The sequence below is a fragment of the Lepisosteus platostomus genome, chromosome 2 (assembly GCF_059453375.1).
Source record: "Lepisosteus platostomus isolate fLepPlt1 chromosome 2, fLepPlt1.hap1, whole genome shotgun sequence".
Taxonomy (NCBI): Eukaryota; Metazoa; Chordata; class Actinopteri; order Semionotiformes; family Lepisosteidae; genus Lepisosteus; species Lepisosteus platostomus.
The window spans coordinates 51,597,891-51,614,551 of record NC_142612.1 but is presented as its reverse complement, the minus strand read 5'-3'; the positions used below and the strand labels follow the sequence as shown (position 1 = coordinate 51,614,551).

General features: G+C 43.4%; 2 protein-coding genes across 7 annotated transcripts in view; both read left to right on the top strand.

The window, feature by feature from the left end:
- runx1 (RUNX family transcription factor 1) overlaps nt 1-2,879 on the top strand; it is a 71,644-nt gene extending 68,765 nt beyond the window's left edge. For all 6 annotated transcript variants that reach the window (XM_088608234.1, XM_088608216.1, XM_088608224.1 and 3 more), the window contains one exon: nt 578-2,879. In XM_088608234.1, the coding sequence (XP_088464360.1) occupies nt 578-1,089 (512 nt within the window). In that variant the 3' untranslated portion in view covers nt 1,090-2,879. The remainder of the gene's footprint in view (nt 1-577) is intronic.
- A 3,471-nt stretch (nt 2,880-6,350) lies between these two features.
- donson (DNA replication fork stabilization factor DONSON) lies at nt 6,351-15,197 on the top strand. The gene is made up of 10 exons (XM_088608190.1): nt 6,351-7,258; nt 7,663-7,746; nt 8,636-8,839; nt 9,323-9,501; nt 11,415-11,593; nt 11,818-11,947; nt 12,463-12,579; nt 13,048-13,246; nt 13,468-13,680; nt 13,981-15,197. The coding sequence occupies exons 1-10, from the start codon at nt 6,845-6,847 to the stop codon at nt 14,116-14,118; spliced, it is 1,857 nt and encodes a 618-aa protein (XP_088464316.1). The 5' UTR covers nt 6,351-6,844; the 3' UTR covers nt 14,119-15,197.
- Nucleotides 15,198-16,661: the final 1,464 nt, after the last annotated feature.

Genomic DNA, 16,661 nt, shown 5'->3' with positions numbered 1-16,661 from the left:
TGGTAATAGGTGCATACCCTAGATCTACCTATATGTGTTCTACACAACAAGGGTTAAAATTAAAGTACAGTTTCCTTCTTCTGAATCAACAGTGAGACTTGAATCATAAGACACTAGTGTAAACTACAAGGAAATGTATTTAAAACTGAGAACAGGAGGCACTTCTTTACATTAAGTGTTGTGGGAATATGGAATAACCAGCCTACTCATGGTGTTGAAGCTGGTTTTCTGGCTTCTTTCATAAAGAGTCACACATCAGTTATCTACTAACTACTAAACAAGCTAGATGGGTTGAATGGTCTCCTCTTTTTGCAACTTTTCTGATGTTCTCATGTTTTGTGTTTTTATTGTGTACAGTTACAGTTAGGTTACTGTCACTTCTAAATTGTAAACCCAGATACATTTTTTTTACCTACCACAATCCTATCCTTACTCTCCACCTTTTTACCCTGTTCATAGCCATAACCAAGGGCAAGGGTTAGTACCATGTTTGGAATTTGGTCTGGAGTTTCTGTGTTTAAAGAAAGTGTGCAGTGTTGGTGCTGTATGGCCCCTGACCTCTGTGCTTTATCATTAGGTTCGGAGCTGACAGCATTCAGTGACCCCCGGGTGGGGCTGGAGCGCCAGTTCTCCTCGCTGCCTTCGCTGCCAGAGAGTCGCTTCCCTGACCCACGCATGCACTACCCTGGAGCATTTACCTACACCCCCACACCGGTCACCACCGCCATTGGCATCGGCATGCCAGCCATGACAGGCACCGCACGCTACCACACCTATCTGCCCCCACCGTACCCTGGGGGCTCCTCTCAGGGCCAGACTGGGGCCTTCCAGACCAGCTCGCCCCCCTACCACTTGTACTACAGCACCGCTGCCGGCTCATACCAGTTCTCCATGATGTCTGGGGGTGAACGTTCTCCTCCTCGCATCCTCCCTCCCTGCACCAATGCATCCACAGGCTCCGCCCTGCTAAATCCTTCCCTGCCCAATCAAAATGAAGCAGTGGAGACAGAAGGAAGTCACAGCAGCTCCCCTACCAACATGGCCACTGGCGCAGGCCGTCTGGAAGAGGCTGTGTGGCGGCCATATTGATCCCTACACCCCCTTCATGCTCACTCCCAGACAGGGTTGGAGGACCTGTGGCCAAACACTTTGCACTTCCACTTGCTCACTGAATTCATTCTTTTTGTATCAAGAAGATTGTAAATAGTGAAGGCTAGCAACAGGGGAACAATGTGGGAGGATGTAAAGGAGGAAAAACCAATGATTTGTTTTCTTCTTCTTGTTTTTGAATGTACTGCTGATTTTTATAATTGTTCTTGTTATTCTTAATTATTATAACATCATTTGAAGTCTGCAAAGAAGAAAACACAGAAACTGTGAATGATGAACATGTGATAGACTGTGAAGAGACGTTTTGGTGTGCAAGGGTGCTGGTTTGCTTCTAGTGTCGCCAGCGCTGTCACTGCTCCTGAGCGCAGGAACCCCACAGAGGTGTCACCCCACAAAAGCCCTTTCACATCGGCGCCAGGGAGAGACGAGAGTGAATGGTACAAATCGCGTGTGCATATAAAAAGATCTATTCAGTATCACATAGAAAATCAAACTGCAAACATTCTCTGTCTGGACAGTGTTCCAAAAACCCAACATGATTAATTTGTTTTTGGGATTCATCCATTCTTAGATGACAGCACAATGTAAAACAGAGCAGAGCAAGTGGGAATTTGTGAAAGATGTTCAATTTTGCATTAATATTTGATAATGTAACACATAACATATAGGAAATGGTGCAGTACGCAGTTGGGCTGGCAGTAGAGGGATATCGGTCCAGATTGGGCTCACCTGTACAAGTTCCAGAAAACCCAGTCTCAAAATTTTGTGCAAGCCTTATCTTTAAATGTCAGCATTTTCCAACTTTTAAGAATTTTTGGTTGACAGTCGGTAGTGAATTGTGGTATTTTGTGTTACTCAAAAAAAGAGATGGAAGATTGATTTCCTGAGTTATCATGAAAGATTTTTTAGGGGTTAAAGTTAAGGCTAGGCTTTATGCAGGGATTAGTGCTAGCATTTGGGCTAAAACTGGTCTTATGATCAGTATGGGATCTTGTTATGGCTATTGTAAGGGAAATGTGACAGGGCAGACAGATATAGATTCCTGAAAAGGTTAGGAGCGTATTACTCTGAGGTCCACGAGCTGGACTCCTGTTTGCATGGAGAGCCACTCTGGTACAGTACAACCAACTCTGAGAGCCATTGATGCCTTTAAGCCTTCTGTGTCATGGTAGAGGCTGCTGTATTGTGGGGAGAGAACCTATTCCTACACAAGCTGCAGTGACTGATGGGTCTCACTCCAGCCCACCTTTCAATTATTGAATTCATCTAATTACAAGATGAAGTGCACAAATTAAAAGAACCATTTCCTCCCAGGTCTTAGTCAGTTGGTAATTAAATGATCCTTGTAAATGCTGCAGGAGATGCTTGTCTTTGTCTGAAGGACTGGTTAAGGCCCTCTGTGTTTTCAGACTTCACTGTGGCACAATGAAAGTGGTACAGGGCAAGCCCAGGACATGAGTGGTCAACAGCACACTGGCCACCTCTCCTTCCTGCTGGCTGCAGCTGTGAGAATATTCTCTCGCTGTGTCCCTCCTGCTGCCTGGGGTTTTATACACTCTGAGGCCAATGGGCTGAACTCACAGAAAGAACTCACTTTGTGTAAATAGTCCTTGATTGTAAATGAATGCCTGAAAAAGTCATTGAGGCTTTATGTTACTACACAACACTGTGCTTTTTCACTTCTGGAAATATTTTTTTATTGTTTTGTTGTATTTTTTAGTTTAATTTTATTTTATAAATATAAATACAGTTGTGTAGCTGGAACCATGCTCCTGTGTCCTTTGCCTTTCTTTTCTAACACTTGTTTGTCCACCTCTGTGTTTTGATTGCAAAGAGCAGGTCTCAGATCTTGGAGAATTTATGAAACACATTAAGGAGGCTACAAAAAAAGACAAGACCGTTCTAGCTAACATGTCCATTGAGTGGCTTTTTCCTAACTGATCTGAAAAGATCATCAGGGATATTTCCCAGGGGTATTGCTCTTCAGGGAATCCCAGGGGATCAGCTTCCTGGAGAACTTACATTATGACTTGGCAGCTTGGTTCACATGCCCATCACCCTTTGCACAGAGACTTTCACCCCCTCAGTCCTAGACACATATTTTCATGTAAATTCCACTTCTTCTTTAGCTAAGTATGAAGCAATCCATTGGGTTAACTTTACCAATGCCCTTCAGTATTCCGAATACTTTGTAGCAGGTCACCTTGTAATCCCCTCTATGTAGGACTGAAGATACATAAATCTTTCAAACTATCTGTCTATGCCTTTCCTTTTTGAACCGGGATTATTCTGGATGCTCTGCTTTGAACTCTTCTGTCTTTTCTGTCTTGGCCAGGCACATGTGATCAACACTACCTCTCCCTGTGCCTTTCTTACTGAGTGTGTCACCTTCACTCTGCACCCTCCTGCCTCCCTTACTGTCCTTCCCACTTTGTTGCTCTGCCTCTTCTTCCTCCTTTCCTGCGTCTGTCAACTTTCCCTCTCTCCCAGCAATGTCACTTTGCCTTGATGGAACAGGAACATGTGGGTTTCTGACTTAATGCCAGTCTCTTCACCCCCAACCTCCTCCCACAAACTCCACAGCTATTCCTGAACTCCAGAGGAATTTTCAACACACAGCATGCTCGGCAAGCCCAGACCTGCTTTCTGCCCGCACCACCCTTCCCCAGGACGGAGGTGGAGTGACTGTTCCTGACAGGCAGATACAGCAGGGGGGACTAATCGTAATGTGCACTCTTACCAAGGATGAAGAAGAAGCATAGCCTTTAGGACTAAATCATAGTTTCCTCAAATTCTAAATGTCTTTAAAACCCACAGGCTGCAATCCTTACTACTAAAAAAAGTTACAAATGAGAGGAGACCAACAGACCCATCTATCACACATTTTATTCACAGGGTAAAAATAGGTGAGGGCAGCTTCGGTTGGCAAGGCCCTCAGAAAACAAAATCATCTGTCTCAAGGCCTGCATGTTTTCCAGCTCCATACATCTGAGCCCAACCCAGCACAGCACAGACTTGTCAGGGTTAAACTCAACAGAAGCGACATGCCAACCTCACCTGACCACAGAGTCAGGCTGGAACTGAACCTCAAACTAGATTTAATGATAGCGAAACCACTGTGGCTGCTAACTGTGTGTCAGCTGCCTGAGCGAGAATGAGTGTGTGTAGGGGGTTGTGCGTATTGACAACTACAAAACAACAAGGGACTCTGGTCTACCCTCACATGTCCCAGTCAGGAAGTGCCAAGCACTTTGCTTCCCAACATATCTTCCATATGTTTAGCTGGGGGGCTGCTAACTGTGTGTCAGCTGCCTGAGCGAGAATGAGTGTGTGTAGGGGGTTGTGCGTATTGACAACTACAAAACAACAAGGGACTCTGGTCTACCCTCACATGTCCCAGTCAGGAAGTGCCAAGCACTTTGCTTCCCAACATATCTTCCATATGTTTAGCTGGGGGGCAGTTATTCAGATGTCCTCCTGTTATGCAATACTAACAGAACTGTTAGAGCTGGCATAAAGGATGTATAATTTACAATATCCTTAACCTGATACAAAAACACATAGGCAACCACACTCTGTCCCATCTGGAGCTGTGTGACACTAAGCTGAGCAGTGTGGAACTTTGCTCAGGCATTGTGTTTACAAACAGGGTGTGAGAGTCTGCCACGAATCTGACTTCCATTCAACCAAAGCCATACTTTTCATCTCTTTGTAAGCTAGATGTATGTTTGCCAAGAAAACGCAAGCATATTGGAAGCTGGCACTTTTTTGATGCCTGTTGACAGTAGGGGAAGCAGACGTGTAACTATACATAATCTGAATAACTTTGCCAGACTGTGTTTGAAAGAATATTTATACAAATAAATCTTTAATTATGCAATGCTTTTCTGCATCTAGATAGTATCTTTTTAATCTGCACTTTTGAACTTGTAAAATCCCTTTAAAAAATGGGAACCAAATTTGGAAGAACTACCCTATCATGAATTCATAGTAGAGTTTTTTTTTTTTTAAAGACTGTGACAAGTCGTTTCAGAATCAGTGCTGATGGTGTCTGCACAGCGTAGCTCTATTCCCGAATACCCGGCCTGGCACACCGATACTGCCTTTAACACTCCCTTGTTGTCTCAAAATCGGGTACTTCTCTACGGGTGAATTAACCGGTTTACTGAGTATCGCAATCTGTTGTATTGTACGGAGAAAGTGCGTCATCTAGTGGACAAATTATGTCATGGCGTGTATATAACAATCGTATGCAGTCTTTCATGTAAAAGATCGGAGGATTCCGGTAACAGAAATTAGAAGAACGTTTTCCCCGTTTTTCAGTTGAAATAGTATAAATAATACCCTGAACGTGATGATTGTTTTAAAGTCATATGTCATGAAGCGCCTTGGGCCAACCTTGATGAGAAAGGCGCTATATAAAAATACATTGAATTGAATTGAATATGTCTTTTCTATTTTACACAGCTCTTCACGAGTGACAGTTAATTTGGGATCGATTTGTAAGGGTGGATTTAAAATATATTGTAAATGCCGTTACTCATACTAATTCTGTTACTTCTAGGAGCGCAATCAAGCTACTATCTGTAGCCCGATTTAATCATATTTCAGGAGCTAAGCAAAGCTGCCCCTTAAAAAAAGAGATGGGAGACCACCAAAGACATTAATGAGTGAAAATGTCTCTTTATAAAATTGTCAGCCAACTTAATAATATACATTCTTTCAAAATTTCCTAGAGGCCCTTAATTTTAGGAGTCCCCTCTCCTTCATAAAGCACTTTTAGGTCCTTTGGAATGAAAAGCATAACGCATTTAACGGATTTTATTTAATAAATAAAAGTACATAAACTGTACATGTACATGATTTTTGTTGCTGACAAGTATCTTTGATATATATTTTTAATTTGGCTGACAATTTTATAAATAGACATTTTCACTCATTCATATAACTGGATATTTTGTTAGAACAATTTGTTGAAGTATCTTGCCTAAAGTGACAACAGCAGTAACTCACTAGAAATGTGAACAACCTTCCAGATATGAACCCAAAATCCTAGTTGATTGATCAATCTATTCTATTTTGTCTGAATTAAAAACATACAATATATCCAGCTCCTGCCCGCTCACTACAATGTTGATAACTGGACGTACAGCACAATCACATGTTAAACTCGGGAGAGCGTACGTAAGCATCTCGCTCTAGGACCTGCCCAGGAAATTGCCGGGAGAGTGACGTCATTACGTCAGTGTATTGTGGCGTGCTTGTATTACGCGCGAAATTTGTCCTCACAGAGCAATAAGATAAAATCAGATGGAGTGAAGAAGCATCGAAATAATATAGAGATTTGGAACTCTTACGTCATATAAAAAGAGGACGGAATTTATCATTGTTCGCGATAAAAGTTAGTTCTTAAAATGTTTTTGTATTCCTTATTTTAGGAGTACATTTTCTCGTAATTGGTGGTATGTGCTGTCTTTCATATAGAGAGGCGATCTGAAGGTTTGCGACTTGGCGGGGTTCAGTTGTTGGAAGTACAGAAACAGTAACAGGAAAAAAAAAACAGAAAATCTCAATTGCTCGTCACATCAAACAGCTTTGCGCGGGTAAAGTACGCTTTAATTCGGGGTTGTTTTGTAGTTTACAGACGGTGAAGATTTACATTCTTCACACCGAGGGAAGTTTGGCGCAGCTGGACACCTTGTTTTAGAAAATAAAAGTAGCATCGAAAGCGACCATGTCTGAACACGCAGGCTACTCTCCGAGCTTCAAGAGACCTGCAGACACTCTGCGGTTGCGGAGGCAGCGACAGCGCTCCCGCAGCGAAGTGTTGACCTCTGGCGGCTGCAGCTCCGGGGCCAGTCCGGGGGGTGCGCTTTCCGGGATCAGGCCCTTCTCTCCGGGACCCTTTCTGGGCTCCGCGGTGCGCACGGGTGGCCAAAAGCGCAGGAACCCCTTCGCTAGCATCGAGAACACGTACAACAGCCCGAAAAAGAGGGCCGTGGAGGACTGCCAGGGGGGAGACGGACCGGCGGGGTGCAAGCCCCTGGAGGCCGAGGGAGAGAACGGTCCACAGGGACTGAGCGTCTTGGAACGCGGCCTCTGCACACGGCGTGTTCTTGCAGAGACGCACAGCCGAGAACCCTTCAAGGTAAGAAGTCCCTTTCTTAATGCAGTGTTACTTATACACTACACCAGCGTCCTCACATGTGGTTATAATCGGTGATGTCTCACTCTGATGCGATTTTAAATAAAAATTAAATTATGCAAGTAAACCTAATGTTTAGAAATGAACATCTTTTCATCTTTTCATATTTTCAAAATATGCTGCAGAGTTTATGAGTTTAGGTGGTGTAGTATAGGAATTTACATTGAGTGCAACAGTGCAAGTGATTAATACAATGCACACTGGGAGAGTAGTAGGACAGTTGGCATGTCATGGCCTCTGAATGTCCACTCTTAGTGGCAGTTTCAAATGAGGGTGTTGCCTGCAGTCAGTTAAGGTGACATCTCTTTTGCACCTGATATGTAGCTGCCTTTTCTTTTAATTTCCAGGTGGAACTTTCTCTTCCAGAAGATGATTCCCTTTTGGAGAGAGAGATGTTTTCAAAACAGACAGCTCATCCTCACATTTACTTGGTCAGTATGTTTTTGTTTATGATGGTTTTGTTCCTAAGCAGGAGTGGTAAGTGTATTGCTGCCTCTCAGTGCAGAGGCCCTGGGTTCAATTCTGGACCTGGGGTGTTATCTGTGTGGAGCTTGTATGTTCTTCTGTATTCATGTGAGTTTCCTCCCACAGTCCCAAAACATATTGGTAGGTTAATTGGCTAGTGGGAAAACTGGCCGTGGTGTGAGTGTGTGCCCACGATGGACCGGTGCCCATACAGGGTGTATCCTGCCTTGCACTTGTTGCATGCTAGGATAGGCTGCAGCTACCCTGAATTGTAAGATACGACTACAAGATCGTTGGGTTTTACTCCGGGGTATTTTGCCTTCCAAAGACTGTTGAAATGCATTTTGTAAAGTCTGTAGAAAGTAGTGTTGTTAGTGCTTTGGATTCTTAACCAGAAGCATTTCCTAACCTGTAGACATTGATGTTGCATGGAACAATTTGTTTCCCAAATTATTCCTGTCCCCCAGTACTGTATACATTAGTACCTCTGGTATAAGTACTAACGCTGTGATGGATTGGCATTTTTCATTCTCATTTTTCAATTCTTGTTCCGCTTTTGTTCCAGTTCCCTAAATGTAAAAAAGGAATTGGAATTGGTGAGAAAAGGGGTTTGGGATTGAAAACTGGAACTGATCCCTGTGCTCCCACGCTCAGGACAGCCGTTTTCCCCCAGACCAGTTTAACTTCGGCAACCTGGGAGGATCTCCAGCCTGATAAACCTCTGGGCTTGAGAAAGAAAATAGTAGAGTCTTCTTGTTTGGCTTGATGTTTGCAACAGTCTAGTGTAAATGGGGGACATGGTGATCGCTCGCAGTTGTCTGTACAAATGACCTCACCGCATTCCCTCTCTCCCAGGACTCTGTGGTCCCAGCTGTGACCGCGGCCGCATCCGACACTCCCTGCACTCAGTTCCCTCCAGATTGGAGCCTCAAGACGCGTCTCCTCTTCACCTCCCCTCGCCCCTTTGCCTGGGCAGAAAACCTCAAAGCACAGGAGGAGGCCCAGGGATTGGTCCAGCATTGCCGTGCCACCCATGCCAACCTGCTGTCCCACAATCAGGTACAGAGGGTCCACACACCACAAATTTCATAACCTGCAACGTTGGGGGGGGGGCAGGAATTTCTTTTTCAATTTGAAGAGATTAGCTAAGAGTGACTTGTTTTTGATTGTGGGAGGTGGCAGTGTGGGTAGCCGTTGAGCAGTGGGTCAGTTGTTGAGAATTTCTGTAGATGATAGAAGTGTGTGGTGATATTTATTGTCTGGGAGTGTTTAGTGTATCAGGAGGAGGGAACTCAATGCCTGGCATCCAAAACATCCCATTGAAAATTGCTCACTGTGCAGTAAACATCCAGTAAGTACGTTTAGTCTGCAGTGCTGCACAATGCAGTAAAAACAATTTACAGAGCAGACAGTTGTTGCCCAGTTGTATATTGCCTGTGTTTTCTGCTTTGTAACTCCCCACTCAAGGGAAACTCGAGTACATTGAAGGGGTACCTACTTGTTTCACTAATGTTGACTCCATGTGTGTCTTGCTTTATTCAGGAACTGCAGAACAGCCCAGATTTGCGCTGTGCCTTCCAGCAGAGCCTGGTGTACTGGCAGCACCCTTCCCTGCCCTGGCTGCCCCTCTTCCCTCGGATTGGTGCTGAGCGCAAGCTGTCTGGGAAGAGCGCTCCCTGGGCCCAAGACGAAGCACTGCAGCAGAGCCTGATGAGTGAGTGGTGAGTGGCAAAGACAGTCTGTCTGCAGGTTGCTTACTTTTTTCGGGCATTTATGTACTTATTTTTATGGGTACCGTAACTGTGATTGTTAATTTGACTTAAGCCCTTTCCACAGTGACCAAAAGCATTGCATTCTCTTACCTTAAATCAGTGGTTCTCAAACTGTGGTACACGTACCGGCAGTGGTACGTGGAGTGCCGCCAGGTGGTACGCCAAATGACCCTGGAACTGTGTCGTGTGCGCTAAAAAATCGGGACGGGTTTTCATATTTTGTATTTTAATACGTGTCGAATATGCAGCCTACGTACTACGATACAGTGCGCGCTAATACTTCAGTGGACACGAGATACTCTGTAGTTCTATACCACTCTATAGGAATGCGTGCTACGGATGCAAGTGACCAATTGTATTTAAAAAAAGCTACTGTTTCTCCAGCAAATCGGGTGAAAGGAGAATGTGCATGATTTTGGAACAATGCCAACGTTGTAAACACAGGAATACATAGAAATACGTGCTACGAATGCAGGTAATCTTGTGAGCACACGAAAGCGTGATAACAAAATATTTAAGAACTGTTCTAATTTGAGAAAAATACACTGAGCGTCTCTGTGTTTCGCTCCTATGCGCATGAAATAAAAACTTTAAATAAATACGGAAATAAAAACAGAAACGCGGAAAAATGCAAGCTTGCGGATTGCAAAAGCAGGTAAGATACACTATTTTTGAAGAACCTTATTTACCGTTGGCAAAAAATTTGACGCGTATTATGTGTAGAGAAAAAGCTGCTAAACAGCTTGACCTGCTGCCCCCCTCCCCCTGAAAGACACAGCCATTCATAGAATTATTGAAATGAAGGATTATATCAAAAGTACACTGATAGAGCGTGTAAAGATGAGCAGATGTTTTTCACTGCAATTAGATGAGTCTGTAGTCGATTTGGCCAATTTGCTCATTTACGTTAGATACGAGTTTGAGGGTATGTCCCATGAAGACTTTCTGTTCTGTAAACCGCTACCAACAGGAACTACAGGAGAGCACATATTTCAGCTTCTGAATGAATTTATCGAAGAGAATGGCCTCGACTGGATAAAATGCATCTGAGTTTGTACAGACGGTGCTAGAGCAATGACAAGCCAACATAACGGTGTAGTTGCACGAATTAGAGAGGTTGCTCCAGAAATTAATGTACGCATTACAACATCCACCGCGAGACCTTTGCCGTCAAGAAAATGCCTGACGATTTAATATCTGTTAGACTCTGTTGTGAATTGTATCAAGGCTCGAAAAATTAATTCACATCTGCTTTGCTCAACTAAACAGGCTCACCCCTCTCACTGAAATGGTGCTTTTTTATTAGTTGTTGTTAATGTTTTTTTTCTGTAAAACACTTTAAGAAGCCACCTTTAAAGGGGCTATATCAAATAAAGTTTATTATTATAATATTTATTATATGTATGTGTGAGTGTGTGTGCATGCGTGCTCTTTTTGGTCATTGAGAATTTCTGGGGTTCCTATGAGATGATGACTTGTAGGTGGTACTTGGATGCTTTGGTTGGATTAGGGGTGGTACTTGGTCCAAAAAGTTTGAGAACCACTGCCTTAAATGATAGAGAGTGCTGCTGTTAAAGATGCCTTCTTGATAGGAAATCTCTGTGCCCTTGAGAGCTGGGAGCTTTGATAGGCTGTGCAGTGGAAAGCTCTAAGACTTAAACAAAAAGGCCAGTGCCAAACTAACCACCTAAGTTTTTTTTTTAAATCTATTTCATGAAAATGTCCTTTTTTGTTTCCTTTTAAATTACATTTTCTGACTTGACACACAAAAGTGGCCTTGTCGCCCGGCCAGACTGATCATATTTTCTCAATGTTTGTAGAACGCATTCAAAGGCTGGTTCTCATCTGGTTCTCCATTTCAGGTGTGTGAGCGTCACGTCCTTGTACAGCCTGCTCCGGGCTCGGCTGTGTCCTTATTTCTACCTGTGCAGTTACCAATTCACTGTGCTGTTCAGAGCAGCCGGGCTCAGCGGCACACGCAGCATCACAGCGCTGCTGTCCCCCACCACGCTCGGGCTCCGTGAAGCCATGAGGAGCGAGGGTAAGTGTGCCAGTCTTGCCAGCTTCATTCTTCAAGGCTGCTGCATTCCATTCTTCGTTCCATGTGAAATCTTAGTTCATGGGTCTTGTAAGTAAATTGACCTATAAAAATGTGATTTCTGTCTCAAGGGCCAGCGAGGAGTAGTTTAGTTATTAAACTTTTTCACACTTGCATACCTACACACCAGTGTGGTCTCTGACTTGCAGTTTTGAATCTGCCCCCAGGGATAGAATTCATGCTGCCCCTGGTGGAGGAGAAGAGAAAATGCAGGGGCCCTGGTTCCACTGGGCAGGAAGCTGAGCCAGAACCTGATGGTTCAGGAGCAGAGCCTGGAGAGGAAGAGCACAGTGCAGGGTGAGCCTGGGACCTGGAGGCTGTTGACACTGTACTGCTTTTACTAAGCCCTTTTGTCTAAACCCCAAATAATTACCCCAGAGGTATAAGTCCATTTAAATGTTTGTACTTTGTAATTTCAGTTCCTAAAATTGTCTTCAGAGCTCTTTCTTATTACATGTGTATCTGTTAATTTAATCTTTGAAACTTAGTAGTGCTGAGTGATATTTTGATGTGATTTGAGACAATTGAGAATATTCTCATTTACAATAATAATTTAAAGCCCATTTATAGAGCAGGCCATTTTATGGGAACAATGTTTGTGAAGTACCTTTCTCCAGGGTACAAGAGCACCTGGTCCTAACCACTTCTTCACTAATGCTGCTTGTTAAATCTATTTTTGATCATTTTCTATCATGAACTGACCTGTATATATCTAGGCCCCAGTTTTTAATGTTTTTTGTTTAAAAAGATCTGTGAGGGTTGCAAAATGTTTTAAGATTCCTGAATGAGGTCATATGATGGTGGTGTTGCAGGGCCCCTGAAGATAGTGGAGAAGATGTGGATGAAGATGACGATGGAGTATTCTCATGGCTGGAGGAGATGGGGGTCCAGGATAAGATAAAGAAACCTAATTCAGCCTTCATTAAGCTGTATCCTTTAGCTGTGCAATCACTGTCTCATTGTAGGGATGCTAAAAAAAGTTATGTTTTACTCTTTCCATTTTCCTCTTTTGCTGCCAGAGTGTTCTTGTGGAGCACTTCTCTTTAGGTAAGTGTTCCACAAGAAGCACTAAATTGAGGAAGGATCAAAGTGCTTAAGGTTTTACCTTAAACAAATTAAGTTGAGTAAAGAAATTTTAATGAAGGGCGTACCTCAGGAGGCCTGAGTCTGAATCCTTTTAACCTCCCAAAGAACATATGTTCCGGTGCTGACAGAAGTGAAAATGCCGTTCTTATTCATAGCTTTGGGAGCGAAGTTTAAAGTTAGAAAGGAATCTGCTTTCTGTGCAATTTCCCTTTAGTCCTGTGGCCAGGCAGACATGGACTATTACATTCTTGAGGTGGCACTGTGTGCTGTTTCGGACCTGTGCTGCTATGTTCCCTGACTTTCTGCTTCAGCCGAAAAGAGCACAGTGAGGCACGTCTGGACCACAAGCCTGAATCAGTGGTGCTGGTGGAGGGACCCAGCACCTTCATCCTGCTCAATTTCCTCATCAATTGCAAGGGCCTGACTGCAGTTGCGGGACCACAGGCTGGTCTGCCTCCCACCCTCTTGGCCCCTGTTGCTTTCAGAGGGGCCACCCTACGCACTCTTAAGGTGAGCCCCTCTCCCTTCCCTGCTTATCTTCAATGTCGCCCTCAGTTGTTTTTTTGGGTCATCAGATCTTATAGCTGCTCCTTGACCAATCCATTCTATTCATGTCATACACTTCTTTTACCCATTGATTTTTCTCCTGAATGCTGCCCGTCACTTTGCAAGTCTGCCCATCCATAGTCACCATCCTCTTCCGATACCCATCCTTGCTGTTGTCTGTGTAGGCACGCAGTGTGAATGTGAAGACCCAGGTGCGGAATGGCTTTCAGGACCTGCACAGTTTGGAGATCACAGGCCCGGTGATGCCCCATGCTCTCCATGCACTCACCCTCCTGTTACGTCTGACCCAGCAGGGCTCTTTCTCGGCAGGACTGTACACTCACGAACCTACTGCCGTCCTCAACACTGCACCTTGCCCCCTGGGTGAGCCCATGCAGGTGAGTCCACACGTTCAGGGCTACTGCTGTTCTGTGAGCACTGGTTTGTGTTTTAGGTACCTGTGGCAGCCTTATAATTATAATGTGCTTAGCTTGGAAGGCAGGTTCTTGGCAACATTGGTGCAACCGGTTGATGTGTGTATTTCATAGCATAACTGATTCATCATTATTACTCTGCTGAAAAACAAATTTCACAATATTGTTTTTTTAAGTTGATATTGATAGATAGGGCTAAACCTAGTGAAAATGAATGACAGGAGACTGTATCTCACTGGTGCTGATTTCCTTTCTCCCTTCCAGGATGGTGTGGCACAGGGCCTGGAAGGTTGCGGGCTGCACCCTGACACTGTGCAACAGCTAATGGGACCTGCCACACTGGGCAAGAACGCTCTCCGGCAGCTGCAGATGAAGGACTATTGCTACATGTGGAAATCCTGAGACTCACCCTGTAGCATACGCATAGTGCCACAGACCGTTCCCTCTCTGATCCCATTTACTGCTACCACTCTGTCCCTTCTTTGATGTTTTGACCCCTTGTGGGGCTGGCTGGGTCAGTCTTTTTGCTCTGGGACATGTGAGAAATCTCTTCTCATCTTTCCTGCTGAGGTTCTGCTAGGTAGCATTACGTGGAGGTTCCACTATGATAAACTGGGTAATGGCAATCTGTCCTAACTATTATGGACTTTCTGAAACCTAAACGGCCTAAACATGACGGTCAGCTAATTACTGGTCCTTACTGGTCAGTTGCTGGTCTCCGGTACAAACCTGTTAGATGGCAGTTACATTGAATGCAAATGAATATATGAATAATGTGGCTGTGCTGAAGGAATCAGGGGAGAACTGGTATTTACCCGTCACTAGCCATCTACAGGAAAACCTCTCATGCCATGTGAGAAATGACCTCAATTCATTTCAGTGAAAACCTTTTACCCAGTTAGTCCTTGATGATGTAAGTGCTGTCCAGCAGGAGAGGGTGTTAAATTATCCAGATGGCAGGAATGCAAACGCGTAGCTGGACTCCTGCAACAGATTCTCGTCTGTGCAGGGTTGTCCCAGCTGCTCTTTGGGAGAACAGTATTCTCAGGAATCTGAAGTCTCGCTAACTCAAATGAACTTAACGAGTGGAGAATTTAAGGTTACTTGTAAATTTCAAGATTTTAAACTTAAGATGTTAATAAAAACCTAAACTCTAAAACTACTATTCAATGTGGATTTATTTTTAAAGTGACATAGGAAGGTTAGGATTGTAGAAAAATGCATACGTACTTACAGGTGTATGAATATAAAGATGACAGCTGACTGAAATAAGATCCTCACTAAGCTGTCCAAAGTCAAGGATCAGTTTGTAAAATTGAAGAATGATCTGTACTCAGTAATGATGTCATGGTGCTTGGTCTTATTTAATTTATGGTACTGTCCAAGATTAGTAATAATCAAGGCTTATGAATATATAGGTATATTTGAATTTGTTGCTTTTTGTCTGTACTGTTTTGAATATTAATAAAATGTCCACCTAATCCAGCTGTACTACATTATGTTTTTTTAAAAGTGAAACAATTGAACAGCCTCCCGAGAACCACTCTGAAAGGACTGCCGTGTCTTTTGGTTTTTATTCTGCCCTGGACTAGACTTCATTTCAATTAGTTGTTCACTTCACTTGTCTTAACTTTGTTCTTAACCCATTGAAGACTGTTGCCTGTGAAACCTTGACTGTGGTCTTTTGGCACAAGGAATTAATTTTTCTGTAATATAACAATTTTCTTGAAATGCAATATGCCAAGGGGTCCAGTCCTGGAGGTTAGGTGTGAATGTTGAAAGTTTTTGTTTATAGCTGACTTTTGACATTGTTAATCAACTGATTATTGGGCTTACAGGACCATTTTAACTGCTTATTCCAGCCCTTCAGGTGTTGCTGATTTAAAGAAACCTAGAAATATTGCAGGTATCACCCACCCCCCAGGACTGGACCCCTACAGTAGACCTATGAGGGTATGAACAACATGGGAGCTAAAAATTACATTTTTTCTTGATCCATCGCAGGGACAGAGGGGAGCCAGAACTTATTCCAACAAGTGACAAGTGCACGATGGGGTAGACCATTTTTGGAGGATGGGAGGAAACCTATGTGAATAAGGGACAACATACAAACTATACCAATACAGTAGCACTCCACACATAGTATTAATGTCTAGTTAAGTCATGAGAGCTCAAGACAGGAATGAAGAGGCTGAGCCTGGCCGCTTGTGGAATTGGGAGACCTAAGAAAAACAAGGTTGCTTCCGTCAGTGTGTTGGCAGACCAGTAGGTGGCAGTTTTAGAAGGTGGCTCTCTGGATCTGAATTTCCAATTGTTTGACTCAGTATAGTGATAGTGGTTGCAGTCATAAGAGATCTCATCTTTTCGATGCAACTACTTGATAATCATGACACTGTTCCTGGAAATGTGATATGAAACTAGGTGAAGAACTTTCTCACTATTTGCTAGCACATAAGAGCAGCTGTGTCAGATACAGGAATGGACCATGCTCTTGCTTATTGTCATTTCAATACAGTACTGTCATGTTATTTTTTTGTTCCAAATGTTCACAAATATTACTGAACAACCTCCTGATTAACAACTGAATAGTTCAAAGTCTTTGAAAATTGATGATTTAATCACATAAATATAAAGCATGCTAGATTTGGACCTCCAGGGGTCAAGGTTATAGGCCCTCGATCTAACCTTTAAGGCCTTCTTTTTTGTGTGCTTTGTGGTGTTGTCAAATACTTAAGCTCAAAGTTAACAATTTTGCTGTAAAACAACTGTAAAATGAATCACACAACACTTCGTCCTTTCCTGTACAATCTTGTTGAAACATTTTGGCTCAAGGAAGCCCCTGCCTTAGTCTTGGCACAGATCGGCTGCACACTTCTCATTCAGTCTTACAGTTGAAACAAAGTTCCCCCACTGTAAGAAAGAATTATATAACAATGAGAAAATTA